Source organism: Grammomys surdaster, unplaced genomic scaffold (genome assembly GCF_004785775.1).
Source record: "Grammomys surdaster isolate TR1022 unplaced genomic scaffold, NIH_TR_1.0 125833, whole genome shotgun sequence".
Taxonomy (NCBI): domain Eukaryota; kingdom Metazoa; phylum Chordata; class Mammalia; order Rodentia; family Muridae; genus Grammomys; species Grammomys surdaster.
In genome coordinates this window covers 2,300,629-2,318,944 of record NW_021620661.1, presented here as the reverse complement: position 1 = coordinate 2,318,944, position 18,316 = coordinate 2,300,629, and the positions used below count along the sequence as shown (strand labels likewise).

The window sequence follows — 18,316 nt, the reverse complement described above, 5'->3', positions numbered from 1 at the left end:
ACACACACACACACACACACACACACACACACACACACACACACACAGACACAGGTTCCAAATTTACAAAATGAACATTTTATTGCAGTCTTTAAATGTAATGATGCATATCAAATTTTGTAAATGAAACATGCTCCATTCTGACTTCTGTACCCAGACTCATCCCCTCTCTGGCCTAGGAGTATCAAGAGTTTATAAGGCAGTCTTCCTTCCCTCCTTTCATCCCTCTCTTCCTTCCTTCCTTTCTTCCGGCTTTCCATTTGCCTTGTGTGACTGATTTAGAAGAACTCCATTCTGACTCAGTTATGCATGCTAATTAACAGTCTCAACTGGAATTATACGCCTGATTTTTTTCCTCCCTATCTTTAGGTATCAATATCAATGGATCTCTGTCTTTAGGAGCTAGTAGGATTCTAGGTTATAATTCTCTGGTTTATAGTAACAAGGTTGAAAATTCTGCTGGCTTTCTCTCAAATGAAAAATGACTACAATGTTGTAGTCATAACCACATGGGTCAAATCCTTTTGTATTTTTACCAGATGATTAGGCTTGTATAGCCAAGTTAACTCTTCAAACAGAATGGTTAAGGAAACTGGAGAACAGAGTCAGAACAAGTGCCAGCCTTGCAGGGCCTTAAGAAGATGTGGGGACTTGTTACCTGGAATGTTCGCAGATCTTATGGGGAGACACAGAGGGATAAAATGTTCATGTTGACAAACTTCCTGAAGGAAATCAAACTTATACTGGCATAAAGTCTGAAACAGAAGCAAATGGTGTGGTTATTGTTTGCACATCAAGAAAGTTCATAAAAACAATCAGAAGAATGAGAAAGGTATGTGCTTCAATTGGACTATGACAAAGAAGAAATAGTTAATTTTGTATGACCACCAAGTAGTTCCTAGGTTTAGGGGAGCCTGCTTGCTCAGAAGTGCTTCTTGTAGTCACATTTGTTATATTTGCACACAGGTCAAGACAATCTATAGGAAGAGAGCAACTGTATCCCACATTCCATTTCTATGAGAAGACCTCCAGTTGTACTTATGTTATATGTTTATTGTATGTTCAGTCCTGCTGCGTCATGTGAATGGAGCCCTCTCAAGACTCCAACTCAAATCCCAGAGAAGACTGTGATTACAAACGGGTGAGGTCCAGCATCAAGGAAGAGAATGGTACATATTATCTGAAGTGGCATCAACTCCACAGGCCCCTAGTTCTTAGCATCTGTCATTTAGTTCCTTTCTCCCCTGTTTTTGCAAAAGGGTGTTTTGTTTTTTCATCACATTTGGATTTGGTCAGATTTAGACTTGGTCTAAGATAAACATAATTTACATAGGAATGATTAACAGTCAAAACAGTTTTATATCCACTCTCATGTATGAGAGACAATAGTCTTTAAGAGCGAATTAGCTTGTCAATACTATGTACACTAATATTAGTTCACAAAATATAAAAAAATATCCTTTTACCTCAGAATAGAATTCCATTTCTGGCAACAGCATTCAATAATGCAGAAAACTGCCATTTCAAACAAGAATAGTATTTGATGTGCTCTTTTGTATGTGAGCAAGTGTATAATTAAATTACATACACGTATTAATTATTCTTCACTGAGAATATGGCAATTGATCTTTAGAAAATATATAGGTCTAGTGCAATTACATTTAAATGGAGATTATTCACAGTTCATGCATCATAGGAACACAACTGGATAGTCTTTGAAGAAATATTTAAAGGATTTTAAACAGCTAAGGTTATTTTTACAATAGAGTTTATAGGTATGAGTGTGTCTGTGAAAAAAAAGAGAAAGATCTCAAATAATAGCTTAATGTACATCTTAAAGTCTCAGATAAAGGGGAATGTGCAAATCTCAAAGAAAGGAGTAGTTACCAAAAAGAATGAAGGCTGAGGGAAGAAAGTAATGAAATAAGAACATAAAGAATCCACCAAAGAGATGGTTCTTTGGAAAGATAAATATGATTGACATACCCTATCCAAACTAACTAAAGAAAGAAGAACCAGAAAAAGAGTATTGTAATAAACTACAATGAAGTCCAGAAGATTGTTAGGGAATATTTAAAACCATAACCCTGGGATATCTAGAATAAATGAATGTTATTAACCATATGTTGTCTAACAAAATTAAATTATGAGAATATAAACAACTTGAATATCCATATCAATGAGATTAAAATAGTTATAAAAATTCTGTCAACAAAGAAAAGTTCCAAACCAGATAGTAGTGACCTTATTTTATGACTCATGAAGTGGATGCTAGGTCAGTGTTTCAGGCACATACACACAGAGATTACCTTAGTTATCACACAGGATTGGGCCAAACATTACTTCCATCCCTGGTCCTTACCTTGAACTCACCGGAAGAGAACATGCTGATGTAATTGTTCACCATCTTAAACACGAATCCCCGATCCATAAATGTAAAGCAGCGCTAAGAAGATATAATTTCAAAGTCAAATCTTCTTACTTTTGAGACTTTAGGAAAGATGACTATATACTGAATCAGAGTAATATTCAACTAAGCATGCTATGTAAGTGTTTAAAAAAAATCTCTAAAGTAAGTTGGAACACCCATCCAAATATAGCAACTAATTCAGATGTTACAGATAGGATCAGTGCTTGAGGTTCCAAACCTGCACCTAATAACTGTTTAAAATATTGCCTGGAATTTTGTAATGAGGTATTTTAGACTTTCCCTTTTATATACAAAGTTGCCTGCTTTTTAATTACTTGGTTACATCTTATTACTGTTTTTAGTACACTGATCCCAGAGTAGCTTGGGTGGAGACCATCTGCTGTACCTCTGGGTGGGATGGAAAATGGTACAGTGGGCCAGTATTCTCTTCATTCTTATTGGTTTCCTTTGCCAGGGGATTGTTTTCTATTTTAATCAGGGAAGCATGCATTTGAAGAACAAAGAGAAGAGACCCTGCAATTTTTATGAGGGAGCAGGTTCTATATTTTTCTCTACTCCCTTTAACAATCATCCCCCAAAGCTTTTGTTGTCTTTTGTGTCAATAAATGCCATTAAATTTTAAGTATGTGTGTATGATGGACATTTATAATACAGTTTTTCCATTCACAAACTTCTTGTATATATGTGTGCATGTGTGAACCTGAAGTCTATGTGATCTGTTGTCATTGCCATTATTAGTGGATGTGCTCATTGTCAATCTATTTTTTTGACCATTGCCATTTATGTTGTCATCTTGGACATTTTCTGTTGCCGCCACATAAAGTTTATACATAGACAGCAACGACCTCAAGAGAATGACATCACCACAATGTGACTGCTCTCAACATCTCCGCTTCCTGTTTGAAATTATTCAGAAGCACCATGAGTTGGCAACACTCAGGTGCACGTTTTTTTATCTAACCTTCATTTTTCTTTAATGAGCCTCTTGGCTTGAATGAATATTAAACATATTTCAAGAGAAGAGGTGTAAAAGTGGAAGTGTTCATCTCACTGTGGAGTTTTGATACTTCATTATACATGAAGATTAAGGTTAATGACATTTAGGATACCTTGCAGCCACTGTCAAGGGGACTTGAACAGAACAGTGCTCTTGCATAGCTGTACCTTAAGGAATCTGGCAACGCTGTGGTTCGCCCTTTTGGTTTCCTCAAGGGCATCCTTGCATTTCCAAATCACGTGGTCACACAGGCCCATCACTAGGTTGTCTATTTCACTTTGGTAAGACTCAGGGAATCTTTGAGCTCTGGGAAGCTAAAGAAAGAATGTCTTGTTCATAACGTGGTATATGACTTTCCAAGCCAGGAGAGCAAACTGAAAGACTTACCTTACTTTACAGAACAGCTAGCCAAAAGAGTTCTTTGGAAAACTTGAAAGCAGTAATAAATTTCACAAGCCTTTTAAGTTTCAAGGTCATAATTCTACTGTTTTTACTAAATGTTCCCTTCTAGCTTGACTGGTAAATTTACACTTTTTTTCTTCATTAAAAACTGTTAATCTCAAATACTCAAACCACATAGACCTGTGCAAAGTAAAACATGAATAATTTTATGCTCTCATATTAATTCCCTCCTTTTGCCTTCCAAGCAGTAACTATTAAACTTTAAATAAAATATACTAATTTTAAGATGAATATTATTCTAAAACATTCATTTAGTCAGATAGCGTCATTTATTTTAATTTAGAATGAATATAAAAATATAAATCTATGAGTGTTCAGCCTTAAAAGAGACATCTTCTATAGCAAGGCCCCTTTCTAGGACAAGGAAACATCACAAAAGAGAGTAAGGAAAGAATTTAAATCATGGAGGATTGGGAATAGTGTTGTGGAATGCTGCCATCCAGATATGACATTGCTACGGCTACTGTGATCAAACAGTGCCTACAGGAACCTATACAGAATTGGATACTTAAGCTGTCAATCAAGGGCAGAGGGAGTGCCTACATGGGTCTACTTAAGTCCCTAAGGTGCCAATGACTGCTAATGGATGCTGGAGGAGAGTACGTAATTTTGTCTAATGGTGTGATCTATGGGGGACTAGATGGGAAGAAAAAAGGGGTTCAGAAGGAAAGGAAAGAGGATAACAAAGAGTACTAGGGAGGGGAGAATGTGATTTTAATATATTGCATACATGTATGACTGTCAAAATGTAAAGAAATATGATGATAATGAATATCCTGGGGATGGCTCAGTTGGTAAATTCTCTGCTTTGGAAGCAGGAGTAACTGTAATGGCTGGGCATGTTGGCTTGCATCTTCAACAATATCAAGGGAGTAGGAGCAGAGAAACAGGTGGATTCTTGGAGTTCACTGGCTAGACAGTGTAGCCAATCACTGAGCTCCAGGTTCAGTGATAGACTGTCTCAAGAAACATAAGACAAAGAGTGATTGGTGTCAAACTCTGGCCTTCATAAGAACTTATCAAACACATACTTTCCTGCACACACACACACACACACACACACACACACACACACACACACTTAGACACTATCATACTATCACATATACATTGTACACTTAGAAAAATAAAAATGTAAAAACTTGTAACAAACAAGCAAATAGCTGGATGAAAATCAGTACTGGTCCGAAGTAGTTTCTAACATGAGTTCTAGTCAGTCCTAAACTATGGTTCCTGAATGTACAACAGACAAGAAATATCAAGATCATTATGACACTAGATATAAAAGAGCTTAGATGTGAGATTGTATAATGCATTTATTACAATTTTATGTCATGTTTGGTTGTCTTTATAAAGGGGAAAAATTTTAGACAGCTAAGCTCTTTCTTTGGGTTCACATAGGCCTTTCCTATAAGGTCAATAGAACTCTTTCATCTCTGCAAATTGGCTTTAGTAATTATTGTCACTACAATTAGAGTTAGATTGAGTCACATAATTTCCAACTGCAAGCATGCAGCCTTTCATACTGTAGAAATACAACCCACGAGGGCTGCTGTTATTACAGGGTTTGTTCTAAATGGAGACTTAATAATGGAAGATTGGAGCCAACATTTATTTCTCTTTCTGTAACACCACTTGTATTTTCAAAGCCTCATTATTCTTTGTATGTATTTAAAATTTATTGTTGAAATCATACAAATTGATAAAAACATCAAATCTCATAAATCACATATGCCATTTTACATTCTTCTCCATTTATCTTGGGCAATAAAGACAAATAATTTACTATCCAAAAAACAATAGTCATTTATTTATTTATTGTGTTTATGTCTGTGGGGAGTGTTGGGAATAGACAGGTATATATGGCTGTGTGTGTGTGTGTGTGTGTGTGTAAGAGTGGAGGTCAGAGATTAATCTCAGCTTTTTTCTTTAGGAGCTGTCCTTATTTGTGGGACAGACAGAATCTCTCTTTGAGACCTGATGCTTGCTATTTAAGCTATGCCTATTGGCCAATGAGCTCCAGGTAATCCACCAGTCTCTACTTTCCAGCAGTGGAATTACAACTATATGAGGACACATCTGGGTTTATATGTGGGTACAAGGACTCACACTTGGGCCCTTGGCTTGTGCAGAAAGCCCTTTACTGGCAGGGCCATCCCCTGGCTCAACAAGCACTTGTCACATAAGTAAAACACATTTGTAGTTTCCTCTTTGGGGCTTGTTAATTTCTAAGATTTACTACATACAGCAGAGCTTATATTGTGTCCTTTGAGACATGTGAATGCCACAGATTTTGTTATTCTTTTTTTTTTTGTCTTCCCTTCTATTGAAATTCTCCTTGTTGTCTATTCCTGCTCTTAACCCAAAGGCATGTGGTGTGCTAAACACACACGGAATAATTCCCATTATTCCCTGGATAAATATCAGAAAAGCTTGGGGTGAAGGATAGGTGGGAGGGTATTGTGATGACTCCCAAACTGCACATCTGGAGCAGAGAGGAGGAAGGGTTGGGTTGTTAGACAACCAAGGTCATGAGGGGCCAACCCAGGTCTGGGGCATTTGGGAGCTTTGTTGGAAATTAGTGAATGATGGGGAGGAAAAGAAGGTTAGTTAGTTCTGTGGACCTGCTGTGAAGATCTGTAGCAGATCCCAGGAATATGAATGATCCTAAATCAGAAAGAAGACCAGGAGTCACACAGGGATACTCTCTGTGAAGCCACATCACGGCATTCAGGAGACCAAATTACTCATTGCTCCCGACTCTCTCAGAGTCTCCATACTTGCTCCTGAAGTTCATGACTAAAACTCCTCAAGTGCAGAATGCCACTGACTCCATAATTAAAAGAGAGAGAAATGAAAGTACTCAAACACTTGGGAGAATTTTACTATGAATGCATTTGTGTCAAATGATGACAACTTTTTCTATGGAAACTAATAAGAAAAATGGAAGGTGCTGGAATTAGTCTGAGGGATACTGTTGAAGCAGGTAACAAAAAAGCAAGCTGGGATCAGTAAAGATGAACTGCTGGCCACAGTGGGGCTGTCTAGATGGTTTGTTCTTAGTCTGTTCTGTGACCTTCCTAGATGAGAAGATATGTATCAATTATAACTGTAGCAGAATGTTAGTCCAATCCATTCTTGTATGGCTGAAAAAAAAAACCCAGCCTCTATCTATATGTAAAGTTATTTTTATTACCTAGCACTTCAGGGACAAAACAGGGATTATAACATCTAGACAATTTCTGATTCCAGCACAGTAAAATTCAGAGATAGGAATCATTCTTATCTCATGTTAGATTTTCCTCTTCCTTTGGGGCAGGGGGCTCTTTCTTATCTTTAGAAGTAGGAAAACAGATGTATCCAAAACACACATGTAGGGGCTGTGGCGAAGACATGCACTCTGCAGCGATGAGTGAACAGGAGAACATTTCCTCATACCAAGGTCAAGGTGATGGTTGGCAAGTGCTGGGGCCTGGCAGGACCTTCTGGTTGGTGACTTGATGCCCCTGTGTTTTGTCCTTAGCCTTCACTGTTTATAGTGTTATTTATTTCCCAGTAACAGTCAGCTCTTCTCTTACTAGAGACGATCCCACAAAGCCATGGCTTTGGAAGGAAATAGACAAACTCCGGGGAAGCTCACCCACCTCTTCATTGGTGAAAGGCCCAACCTGAGAGCTTCCTGGGCCTAACCAAGAAGACTAGAGACTATGCCATAATTAGCTATGAAAACTAGGTAGCACGTACAAAAACAAGATGAAGAGCATTTAATATTGGCCACTGAGGCAGTTTGATGAAAGGGATAGTATATAAAAGGGCATATTCTACAATTAATAGAGGAGAAGGTATTTTTTGAGCATGTGGGGATTAAATCATAGGTAGCTTTCTATAGGAATTGATGTTTTTCAGATCCTAGAAATGGATATAAGTCACCTGAAGTCAAATTTGTAATTGTCTTAGCCACCGTAGCAGAGGATAAAGGCTGGAGTAAAGACATAGCAGAAAGTATTCCCATAGGAATTGCTATTAACTGAGACCACTGTGCCCATTAGAACCTGATGTTGCACAGGAAAGCACAGTAAATACTCCAATGACCTCAAGCCACCAACAAGGTGCTGGTACTACCATCACTGTGATGTTTCATGGTGTCTTGTGTCTGGTTATAGCAGAAGCAGTCATAGACTGACTCATTAACATCCATGAAGATAATGTGTCACCCTAGTGACTGAGGCTACGTGATGTGCTTGGCTAGAGGGTTGTGGTTAATGCTAAAGGTAGATGGACATCCAAAAGAGCTTGACTCAGGGGGACCCATAGAGTCGACTAATTCATGTATAAAATATACAGGAGCTGAACTATGGTGGTAACTGACATGCCTTATGGACATTTATCAAGGCTATGTGTGCTAGAGAGAGGGGGACAGTCACACACTTGAAGCATCATGGGACAGAGGATCTACATAACATTCTTACCCAGAAACCCAATTCACTATCATGTGTACCCTGTTAAGCATACTTATAGACACTGAAGATCTTTGACTAAAGTTCTGGTAACATTTAGATGGATGCTGTGTGTGTGTGTGTGTGTGTGTCTGTGTGTGTGTGTCTGTGTGTGTGTGTCTGTGTGTGTGTGTGTATGTGTACATGAGTGTGTCAAAGAAGCATTTATAATCATTTAGCTGGTCCCAGATATGAAGTTCATATAGAAGAAAAGGACATTTGGATCAAAACTGAGCATGGAACTCATTGTTTGGAGCTTTCTTGTAGGGATGTCAGAGAGAACTCTGGCACTGTCTAACCTCCACTAGTAAGGCACATCATAACAATGTCAGTGATCTTTACCGTGGCCATCCATTACACGCAATACTATTCTGACTCTACCCCGGGATGTGCTAGTAGGCAGGGGAGAGTCTTAGAGCTTCTCCCATAGCTCCATCTAAATGGGAGATGTATGAGAACTCATGCTATTCCCTTGGGTGCTCACAGTTGGGTCCTCATTGCCTGACTGTGACTGTGAGTGATGACATGCAGCAGCCCTGGCTGCAGTAAAGTCAGGTTATCAGAGATTCAGAGCACCCTGGAAAGAGAGTGTGGGCTACACTCTCTGGTGGGTCACCAAGCCCTTCCCTGCTGCGAGCTAGGATGAGCAGACCTAGATTATAGAGGAAGGGGATGGTGAGCTCAGGTAGGCAGGTTTCTGAGAATGCCAGCTGCCATGGCAGGAGGTAGAGTTAATCACACCAACTCTAATTTTCTGAGGGGCCTATGGGGGCTGTGGAGGAGCAGATTCATGGTTGTGTGCAGTGTGGCATAACTGTGGACTGCACAAGCCCACACATTTCTTTAAGTCATGGAAACATGTACAAAGCTTCCATATCCAAGACCCAATCAATCATTCATGGTTAAACCACAGTATCCCCGGCTACTTCCATTCATGATGGAGCTGGCTGAGGACCTGTGCGGAGCACAATGATTCCAATGAACATTCTTTGCTTCCAGATGACTCATAGGCCAGGCTGAAAGCTTTTTCACTGCCAGGCTCATTTTAACCAGCCCCCTTTCCCTTCCTGCTTTCTCTCATAGGGATCAGACCTGTCTACCTTGTATTTCTAGTCCCATTTGCCCTTTAGAGTTAAGTCTCCTCCATAGATTTTTGCATTTGTCATTTTTGTTTCCACATCTGCTTCTGAATGGGCCTTTATTGACATATACGATCATTTCTTGTACTTAAAAAGCAATTAACATAAATGGCTAATGTTTTACACAGCTAATAAATGTGGAACTAATGAGGACATGTTCGTTAGTGTAATTGTTGGATGATGATATTGCATTGCTATATTACCTATGATCTTACCTGGATTCTGTTTGTGTCAATCAAGTGCTGTGCCATTGATTTAAGAATAATGGCAAAGAAGAACCAAGAATGCTGCAGGGAAGAAGAGACAATGATGGATTTATTAATCTATGGTAACATAATGACAATTATGATCTTTACAGTAGAATATTGCTACTAATGTTTTTCAATCTTAAAGTAAATGAATAAGTTAAATGGACCAGGGAAGTAACACATTTTCTGTTACCTTAACCTTTATCAAAGTTATAATTGTAATTGTTCATATCATATATTTCAATTTTTTTAATAATATAGAAATTATGGTTAAAAAGTCAACGATTTACTTGAGATGACTTTCTGAGCACCTGTTCATGAAAAAGCGATTTGTGAGACACTCTGTTTCACTTCAAATGAAGCTTTCATGGCAGGCTCGCCGTCAGGCTCTCTATTTTGTGCTAGTCATCTTCCCACCAATACTTACACAATAAAGTATTTTAATTTCAAATCACTGAACTCCACATAAAAATTGCTATTCTTAACCTTGTCTCCTGAGACATTTAAATTCAACACACTATGTTTAGAGTCCCATTTATGGAGTGTCATTAGCATGGAGTCACATCTCATCACCATATCACATATCCAACGAGTGTGAACTGGTTTGCTCTGCTACCAGAGGCCATTTGAACCACATCTAGTTTTTGGCTGGTGCACTGCTGTGGCAACCATTGCAGAACACCACCTTAAATTCTGAGGGACTGGCTTAGGTGAAGGACAGGAGGGTAATGTCCCTTGTATAAAAGTAGATGTGGGTTAATGAAGGGGTCACTTCACTAAAGGAATCAAAGTGTCTTCGTGATACTGGAGTTTGTGAAGCCCATACCACTAGGACCATTTAAAGAATCCAAGGCACACTGAAACCACCTCCATCATCTATCTTGTCCCAAACTGCACTTTTAGTCATTCTGTCAAATGTTTTGTCATTTGTTTATGAATTCAACAGATGCTCTCCACTCCCATGGTGGTCCACAGGCATCCTCGGCTGCTCATGGTTTCTCTGGCTTCATTTAAACCCCTCCCATTCTTGTCCACACTGGTTGTCCCAGACACAGAGCTGTGCTACAGCTTCACTGAATAGTAAAAGCCTTTCCAGCACCTGCAATACTCTACTTTAATGTCCCCATGGGCAGCTCTCTGACCTCCTTCAGGCTTTCTTCTCAAGCACCCCATTCTCCTTCTCGTCACCTGCCTACCCTAGTAACTGCTCTGTGCCTTATTTTCTCATTCTATTTGCATATATATATATATATATATATATATATATATATATATATATACATACATACATATATATTTACTTCAATAGTCCTCCAGTATAATGTAAGCTCCTAAGGGCGTGGAATTTTAGTCGTTGCTCTAATATATCCCAAGTGCCTATGAGTCTGACTGCTTTAAGGTAGATGCCTGACATATATCAAATGAATAAATGACTATATTCAAAGGCTGCTTAAAATATAAATTGCTTAGTCTCTCAGAATTAGATTTTGGTGAACTTCTGTTGATGGCTTATGATGTCATATTGCCTTTCAAGATGTTTGCCAATGAGTTGGATCTGATCGGATGAACTTTTCAAGTGACAATAGACAAGATGCTTGCATCTAAATTCAGGGTTCCATAACATAGTTTTCGAGTTTTTAATCTATGGTCTCTTCTTCACGTCCCTACCCATGGTACAATTTGAGACCAGAAACTGGCTGTTACACATTTACTCTCTGTTGTCAATATGCTTGTGAATATACCATAAACCATTTTTTCCTAAGTATCATCTCCTGCTATAACTAGCTGCCCAAGCTTTGTGTTGTACTTACTGTTTGTGAATGTTTTAGATATTTAAGAGTAATTTATTCTGCCTTTAGATCAAAGCACTTCACTTGGCTGTAACCTACTCCTCTCTGTTCTCTTGTTATAGACCTCCTTCTTTACTAGATGATTTGATATAATTAAACTTTGATATGAAACCTATGTCAGAATCTAGAAGGAAAATGACTTGTAGAGATCAGCGAGTCCTCTCGTCTTCTAGTGATAAGAGTTCTTGCATCCGTTGCTTTCAAACTTATCCACTATTATGAAGAGAATTACCTTTAGAACATGCTTGACTATTGTTGAATCATTGGACTTCAAAAGGTCACTCAAATTTTTAGCCAGTTCCTCATGTATCGTTCTCTCTTTGTAGGACCTGGTCTTGAATACGAACTGAAGAAAACCCAAAAGGTGAAAGAGGTTAATTACCCATAAAATGTTTCAAAGGTTATCCTACAAAATAACTCATTTCTCATAATCAACTGCTTGTGTCTACTTTCGTCATGGAGTCAGTGGAGGCCTGATGATTGAAGAGAGGACACACTTGCGCCTATTTGGGGTCTTTGCAGAAGTAGGGCCTTGCTCACCTAAGCTCTTCTTGGCACTCTTTTTGTAGAAATCAAGAGAAAGGGCCAGAGAGCCACTGAGCAAGTTCAAGGAATCATGGAGGGCTTGGACCCACCTACTTAGGACACTCTCCCCTTCTCTTTCCTTCCACTGGCAACAGGTGGCATGGTAGCAATTCTTCATCCTGAAAGGGTAGAGCACCCACTCAAATAGCCAAGTGGGGAAGCAGGTGCTTTCCAGAGGTGAGTTCCCCACAAGCCCAGGTTCTACCATCCTGTGCTAGACACAGCTATGAAGAGGTTGATAAATATCAGCCATCAGTAAGATAACAAATGCTGCCTACTTTTCTAGCCTTTTCTCCAAAGATCACATTGCTGATACTTTTATTTCTTCATATACTTTAAGAACACACATATATCAACACACACATTTCAAAACATAAAATGCTTCATATTGACTTACAATAGTTTGTTTAGGAGTTGGGTTTGAAAAGAAAAGGTATGGCCTTCATGATATTCACAATTTAAAATAGACTACCATTGAGAGGGAAGATAGACAAGAGACTGGCACATTCGCTTTTGGATCTCTAACCTTTTCTTGGGACTTTCTCATCAGCACCATTGTAATGGGCTGAGGTTTGAGACTCTTCTCAAAGGGGAGACAAAAAGCCAACAGACTTATAAAACCAGCTACAACAAATGTGATTAATTTCCCTTAAGCATTGTGCTTCATATGCAGACAAACTCACCACCAACTGTCTAACTCAATGCAGTTATTTAGCCTGAAGGGTAACTCATTGCAACCGGCCCTGGAATATTCTTACAGTGTAAACTTGATTCTCAGAATTGACAGTGCTACAAACCCTTGTGAAGCATGACATCTAATTAGATCTACTTAGATGCACATCTTTGAAAAGGCCATGGTGTATGTGTGCAGTTTGATACCGTGAATGGAGTGAGTTAGCAGCACTTAGTACCACTGAACTTGAAATGGTGTTTCGTTTACTTGTGAATAAATATAAATTACAATGGCTATCACACCACCCGAGGATATACAAGCATGTCTTGGAATCAGCCCATCAGGTTTTTTTTTTCTTTTTTAGCAATATTCCTTGGGGTGGGACTTAGTATAAATCTATATGTTAAATGCCTTCCCCCCATCTATGGTAAGAATAAATTCAGACTCTGAGCTCAAGGTCAGGCTGTTACCCATTTAACTCAGCAAGTGTCTGATCACAGAACCACACAGCTGGATCCTCATCTGATCTGTCTTCTTTCATGTATCAGGAGAAAACTGAGGTTCCCGATTTCTAGCTACTTCCTTGAGATTTCTAGTCACCTCCTTTTGTAGCTCACTTGTCGGGACACTGCCACTCCTCAGGCTCCAGTCTCCCATCTCTTAGTTTGGGGATTTTTCTAAAGTAGTTGTAATTATTAGGAAGTATTTGTTTCTTTGAAAATAAAGTCTAAAACATCCTTAGGAATCGTCAAACTGGCATTTCATCTACGAATATTTCTGGAGTTGAACTACTTTAGAACAAAAGAGATAAACCACTCCTCTTCTGTACTGCAGACTGAGACAGTCCTGCCAAGATATTTCATGTTTTCTTGGTTGAGAATGAAACTCATTCCAAGATACATTTCCAAGGGGACCGCAGAGTAAGAGTCAGAGCATCTGAGGTTCTCACAGGTCTCTGGCCTTGGTGACGGTAGACATAGCCACAACAGGTGAAGTTCTTAATATATTTCTAAGCAACTCCATTTGAATGAGACATTGACGCTACACTTGAAATAGAGCTGGTGGAATGAAGTACAATGATCTAAGGAATCATTTTATTCTATATGGTCTCTTTGTGGATTGAAATAGAAAATTAGGGTAAGTATTAAGAAGATAAACTCTCTCCAGATAATTCCACTGGCAAATACATGCATGCATCAATCCACCAGCAAAGTAAGTGATGCCCCTCTTTAGGGTATTTGTAGTGGAATTGGCTTTTAGCAATTGAAGTCGAGTCCTAGCAGGTAAAATTATATCACAGGGAAGTTGTTGTGAAATGACCATTTCTAGCAATCAGGCTATTTTAATGAGGAGCATACACTCATGGTTTGGTACTTGGGGAAGACATCCAACATTTCTGGCAGAAAATACATAGATAGGAATCCCTGGAGGTGGAATCTCAGAGTGGTTCATTCCAGAATGAGATTTCTAGCTACTTCTTTTTGTAGCAACATTTCTACTATACCAGTTATTAAAAAGAAGTTTCTAGCACAAAGGGCCCTAGTTCTTCTCCAATCACATTTCCAGACTTTTAGAATGCACAAGTCTATGTTTAGTGCAGTGTATGACTTGAATGTATTTCCTTTAAAAATCAACAACTCCAAAGACCTAGTCTGTGTGGACAAAATAGGATTTTAAGTTTTGTATGTCTTATAATATAATTTAGGATGCTTGTCTTTGTGTCTGGATTGGGTTGCTTTTGTGCATTCAGTGGAAGGATGTTTGGAGCAGAGCTATCAGAGTGCAAACATCATCCCAAGTTCACTGGCACCAATTTCCAGGCAACTGAAAATGAGAACAGAATACTTCCAAGTGGACACTTGACAAGGGACACTGAGGAAGCAGTGCACACCAATGAGATGGACAAATGGTTCATGACAGAAGATAAAGGACTCAACATACCAGAAGCAGGTACAAATATACAGTAACTGGGGAAATGAAATAATGCCTGAGAAAAACAATAAAAAGAGCTAAGAAAACATTGCAGAAGAAACATAGAGCATTCAACAAACCCGCAGAAGTCTTCCTTAATTAGGCCAGAAATTTCATAGATTTCTAATGTCAGCTTCAAAGGAGCACTATTTTAGCTTTCTCCACTGTTCTTTTCTTTCCACCATTCCCACATCAATAATCAGTTACACACACACATAGCAGTTTTGCACTTAAACAATAATACAGCTAACCCATCAAATTAAAAGAAATGAAATTCTACTAAAGCGAACTTGTGTTCTGACCATGTGGGCGCCATCAAATGTCAGGGCGAGAACCTCCCACTTAGTGCTGACAGGAAATGAGACAAGCCACAACAGCACAGGAGATATGATCAGGGCCCTAATGGTGACTTCTTACCTTAATGTACGACTGGACGGAATGGTCTAGTTGCTCCTCATGACACTTGGCCACGATGTCAGCCAGAACCCTGGAAAAGCATGGATGTTCAGTGACCTGGCTGAAGGTATTCAGACAGCACTTTATCTTCACGTTAGAAAGCTTGGAAATGAGGTATCTCATGAATGAGTGGACAGATGAATGAACCAGTCAATTCACACTCTTCTCATTCCTTCCTCACTCCCCAGTAGAGGGCACTTGGTATATTTCTATCACCTGGGAGCCATTTCCAACTAGAAAGATTCCAAGGACTAAGGTCTTAGCATGCAATATCTGGAGACATTTTGTCTGAGCTTAAATGTACCACGTGTGGCCTCTGCACTTGCTGACATTGTCTTCCTGGAAAAGGGATCATTTTTAAGTACCCAATTAGCCTCTGATTAATGATCATATTCCATTTGAAAGGGCTCATCTGCCAACCTGAGAGTAGAAGACCTATTTTTGGAAAAAAAGATTAGGTTAATCTGGATATCTCCCTCATTAGCTGGGCTAGAGTTTCAGGTGGCAGTGGTACATTGACACTGTTTCATATAAACATGAACGGTTGCTGCATAGTCGGAGAGCTTTGGGCAATCTCAGAAATTACAAAAGATTTAGAAGTTTCAATATTTAATAATCTTGTCAAAATTGACATACACACTCAGCTGAAAGAGACATTAGATGATGGCACAATTTGAGATTTTTAATCTGGGTCCAGAACTGGAGGCTTGTGGAACTGATAGTGATTTTTTAATTTCTCAGAACTTGAGGAGGTTTTTGTTAAAAACAAGGCTAAAAGCCTTCATCGTAAATATGTATGAGTGTGTGTGTATGTGTATGTACACACAGAAATATATGTATACACATATATATATATATCTGTATATCTGTATCTATCTATCTATCTATCTATCTATCTATCTATCTATGAGCAGGGAAGATACAGTCAACATTTCAACACTAGGGCTGATTTTTTCCCATAATGCTATGGCCATTTTTAAAAAAAACTATATGGTTATTATTAATTTAAAATAATATAAATGCAAAATTCTGAGTTCATGACTAGACTCATGAGTGATTTTGGAAGAGTATGATGTGACCAAATTTAACAGAAAAGAAAGAAAATGATGCAATTGTAAACTTCTGTTGGACTATAAAATGATACAACTATTCTGGTAAATATTTTAGCAATTTTTAAAAAGAAAAAATCTAACACTCAGGTAATAAGTTGTACAACCATTGCATTACTGTGGATCCATGTCAGAAGTAAAGTTTATATAGTATATATAGAGCTATGTTTATATAGAATTATACATGAATATTTATAGTGACTTTATTCAGTATAGCCCCTAAATGGAGGAAAGTTCAGATGTCTTTCAACAAATCCTTAAACATACAGTGGTATGATCTATATATGATACTTCTCAGCCATGAAAAGAAATTGCCTAGTCACAAAGAGACAGCCTGAATCTTGAGAAAACTATGATAAGCAAAAAAGCCAAGGCCAAGTGTTTACACGTTGTATAATTTTGTATAAATACAGATAGGAGTGTCTGCATGTGTGTGTCTTTGTATATATGTGTGTGTGTCTGTGTGTGTATACGTGTGTCTCTGTGTGTGTATGAGTGTGTGTATGTGTATCTCTGTGTATGTATGTGTTCATGTTTGTGTCTGTGTGTGTCTCTATGTCTATGTCTGTGTGTGTCTCTGTATATTTATCTGTGTGTATATGTGTGTGTCTATGTTGCCAATGGGGGAGAGTAAGTAACAAGGACACTTATTCTTTCAATATTATCCCTTTCAATGACTTATGAATCTATAGTTATCTCAAAATAGAATGTTTAAAAACACAAAAGAAAAACATCTAGCCCTCCACTAATGATAATAGATAGGGACCAGAAAATAAGGATTAGAGTGTGAGAAATGCTTATGTCTGAAAACATGTTCACATGAAACGTACACATATGTGGCTATCTAGTTGGAATCATGTCATCAGAGTTCCGTAAGACCAAAGGCTACCCACTCTGTCTCCCCCCCCCAGTGTTGCTATGGATACCTGGTGACAGTTGCAGTGATTTCATCTTCCTCGTTCTGCACTAGAATTTTAAAGAGCTGGTTCAAGATGATAGGCAGGAAACTCATGATTGAGTGGATCTTGTCCACATTTAGCAAGTTCTGCAGTGAAATGACGGGAGGAAGCATACAGATAAACAGGAGGGGTAGTCCAGCACAGTCTGCAGGTGTTTTCAGGGGTGAGACATGATCACATTAGCCCCCCCCTCATCTGGTCTTTTGCTTCCCTGCTTTACCTGGGTGGCAGATGGTATAGGTCATGTTGAAGGTACTCTATGCTTAATTAGCAATGGTAAATACATATTAATTTTCAACTATTTTTGTTTCGGATAAAAAGCTGATTTTTGCCTCTCTTCCTTTTTATATGAACAGAATCATGTAGAAACCATGAAGTAAAAATAATTTTCCCCCTGAACTCTAAGGTCTTTGAAAGGCCTGAATAATAATCACATCTTAGCTTGCTATTCAGTGGGAAATAGGTTTCCTTTGCCTGTTTTTTATCCTGAAAACCACTGAATCTGCATTACTCTGCAATGAACCTGCATGGTATGTTACCTTACAGGCGCGGACAAAACTCGAGGTAGGTGACTGAGACATGTCTTTTTCTCTTTTTTGGCACTGACGGAAAAATGCATTCACATGTGGGTCCTGCAAAAGCAAAAGAAATGTTAGTTTGCGATGGCACACAAACAGTGCCAGTGGCAAGCACTTGTAAGCAGTGTCTCCTCATGAAATCAGATGTTATAGCCCTCTTCTTCTATAAAAACAGAGGTCATCTAAAGGCCCCATCTGAACTACAGCCCTCTGGATGAACATGAACACATTTTTTATTCACTATTCCCTCCTCTTTTTTGGCCAAATAGCCCTGGCAAGGGCATGGCATCTCATGGCTGGCTGGGTTCTATTCTCCCTCCCTCCCTCCCTCCCTCCCTCCCTCCCTCCCTCCCTTCCTCCCT

The 18,316-nt window shown here is 38.8% G+C and overlaps 1 protein-coding gene across 3 annotated transcripts in view; it reads right to left on the bottom strand.

The window, feature by feature from the left end:
* Dock10 (dedicator of cytokinesis 10) overlaps positions 1 to 18,316 on the bottom strand; it is a 194,021-nt gene that overhangs the window by 49,137 nt on the left and 126,568 nt on the right. For all 3 annotated transcript variants that reach the window (XM_028789411.1, XM_028789412.1, XM_028789413.1), the window contains exons 23-30: positions 17,916 to 18,008; positions 17,344 to 17,462; positions 15,270 to 15,339; positions 11,856 to 11,969; positions 9,741 to 9,812; positions 3,596 to 3,742; positions 2,363 to 2,446; positions 659 to 755 (exon numbers count right to left, since the gene is read on the bottom strand). In XM_028789411.1, coding sequence (XP_028645244.1) covers positions 659 to 755; positions 2,363 to 2,446; positions 3,596 to 3,742; positions 9,741 to 9,812; positions 11,856 to 11,969; positions 15,270 to 15,339; positions 17,344 to 17,462; positions 17,916 to 18,008 — 796 coding nt within the window. The remainder of the gene's footprint in view (positions 1 to 658; positions 756 to 2,362; positions 2,447 to 3,595; positions 3,743 to 9,740; positions 9,813 to 11,855; positions 11,970 to 15,269; positions 15,340 to 17,343; positions 17,463 to 17,915; positions 18,009 to 18,316) is intronic.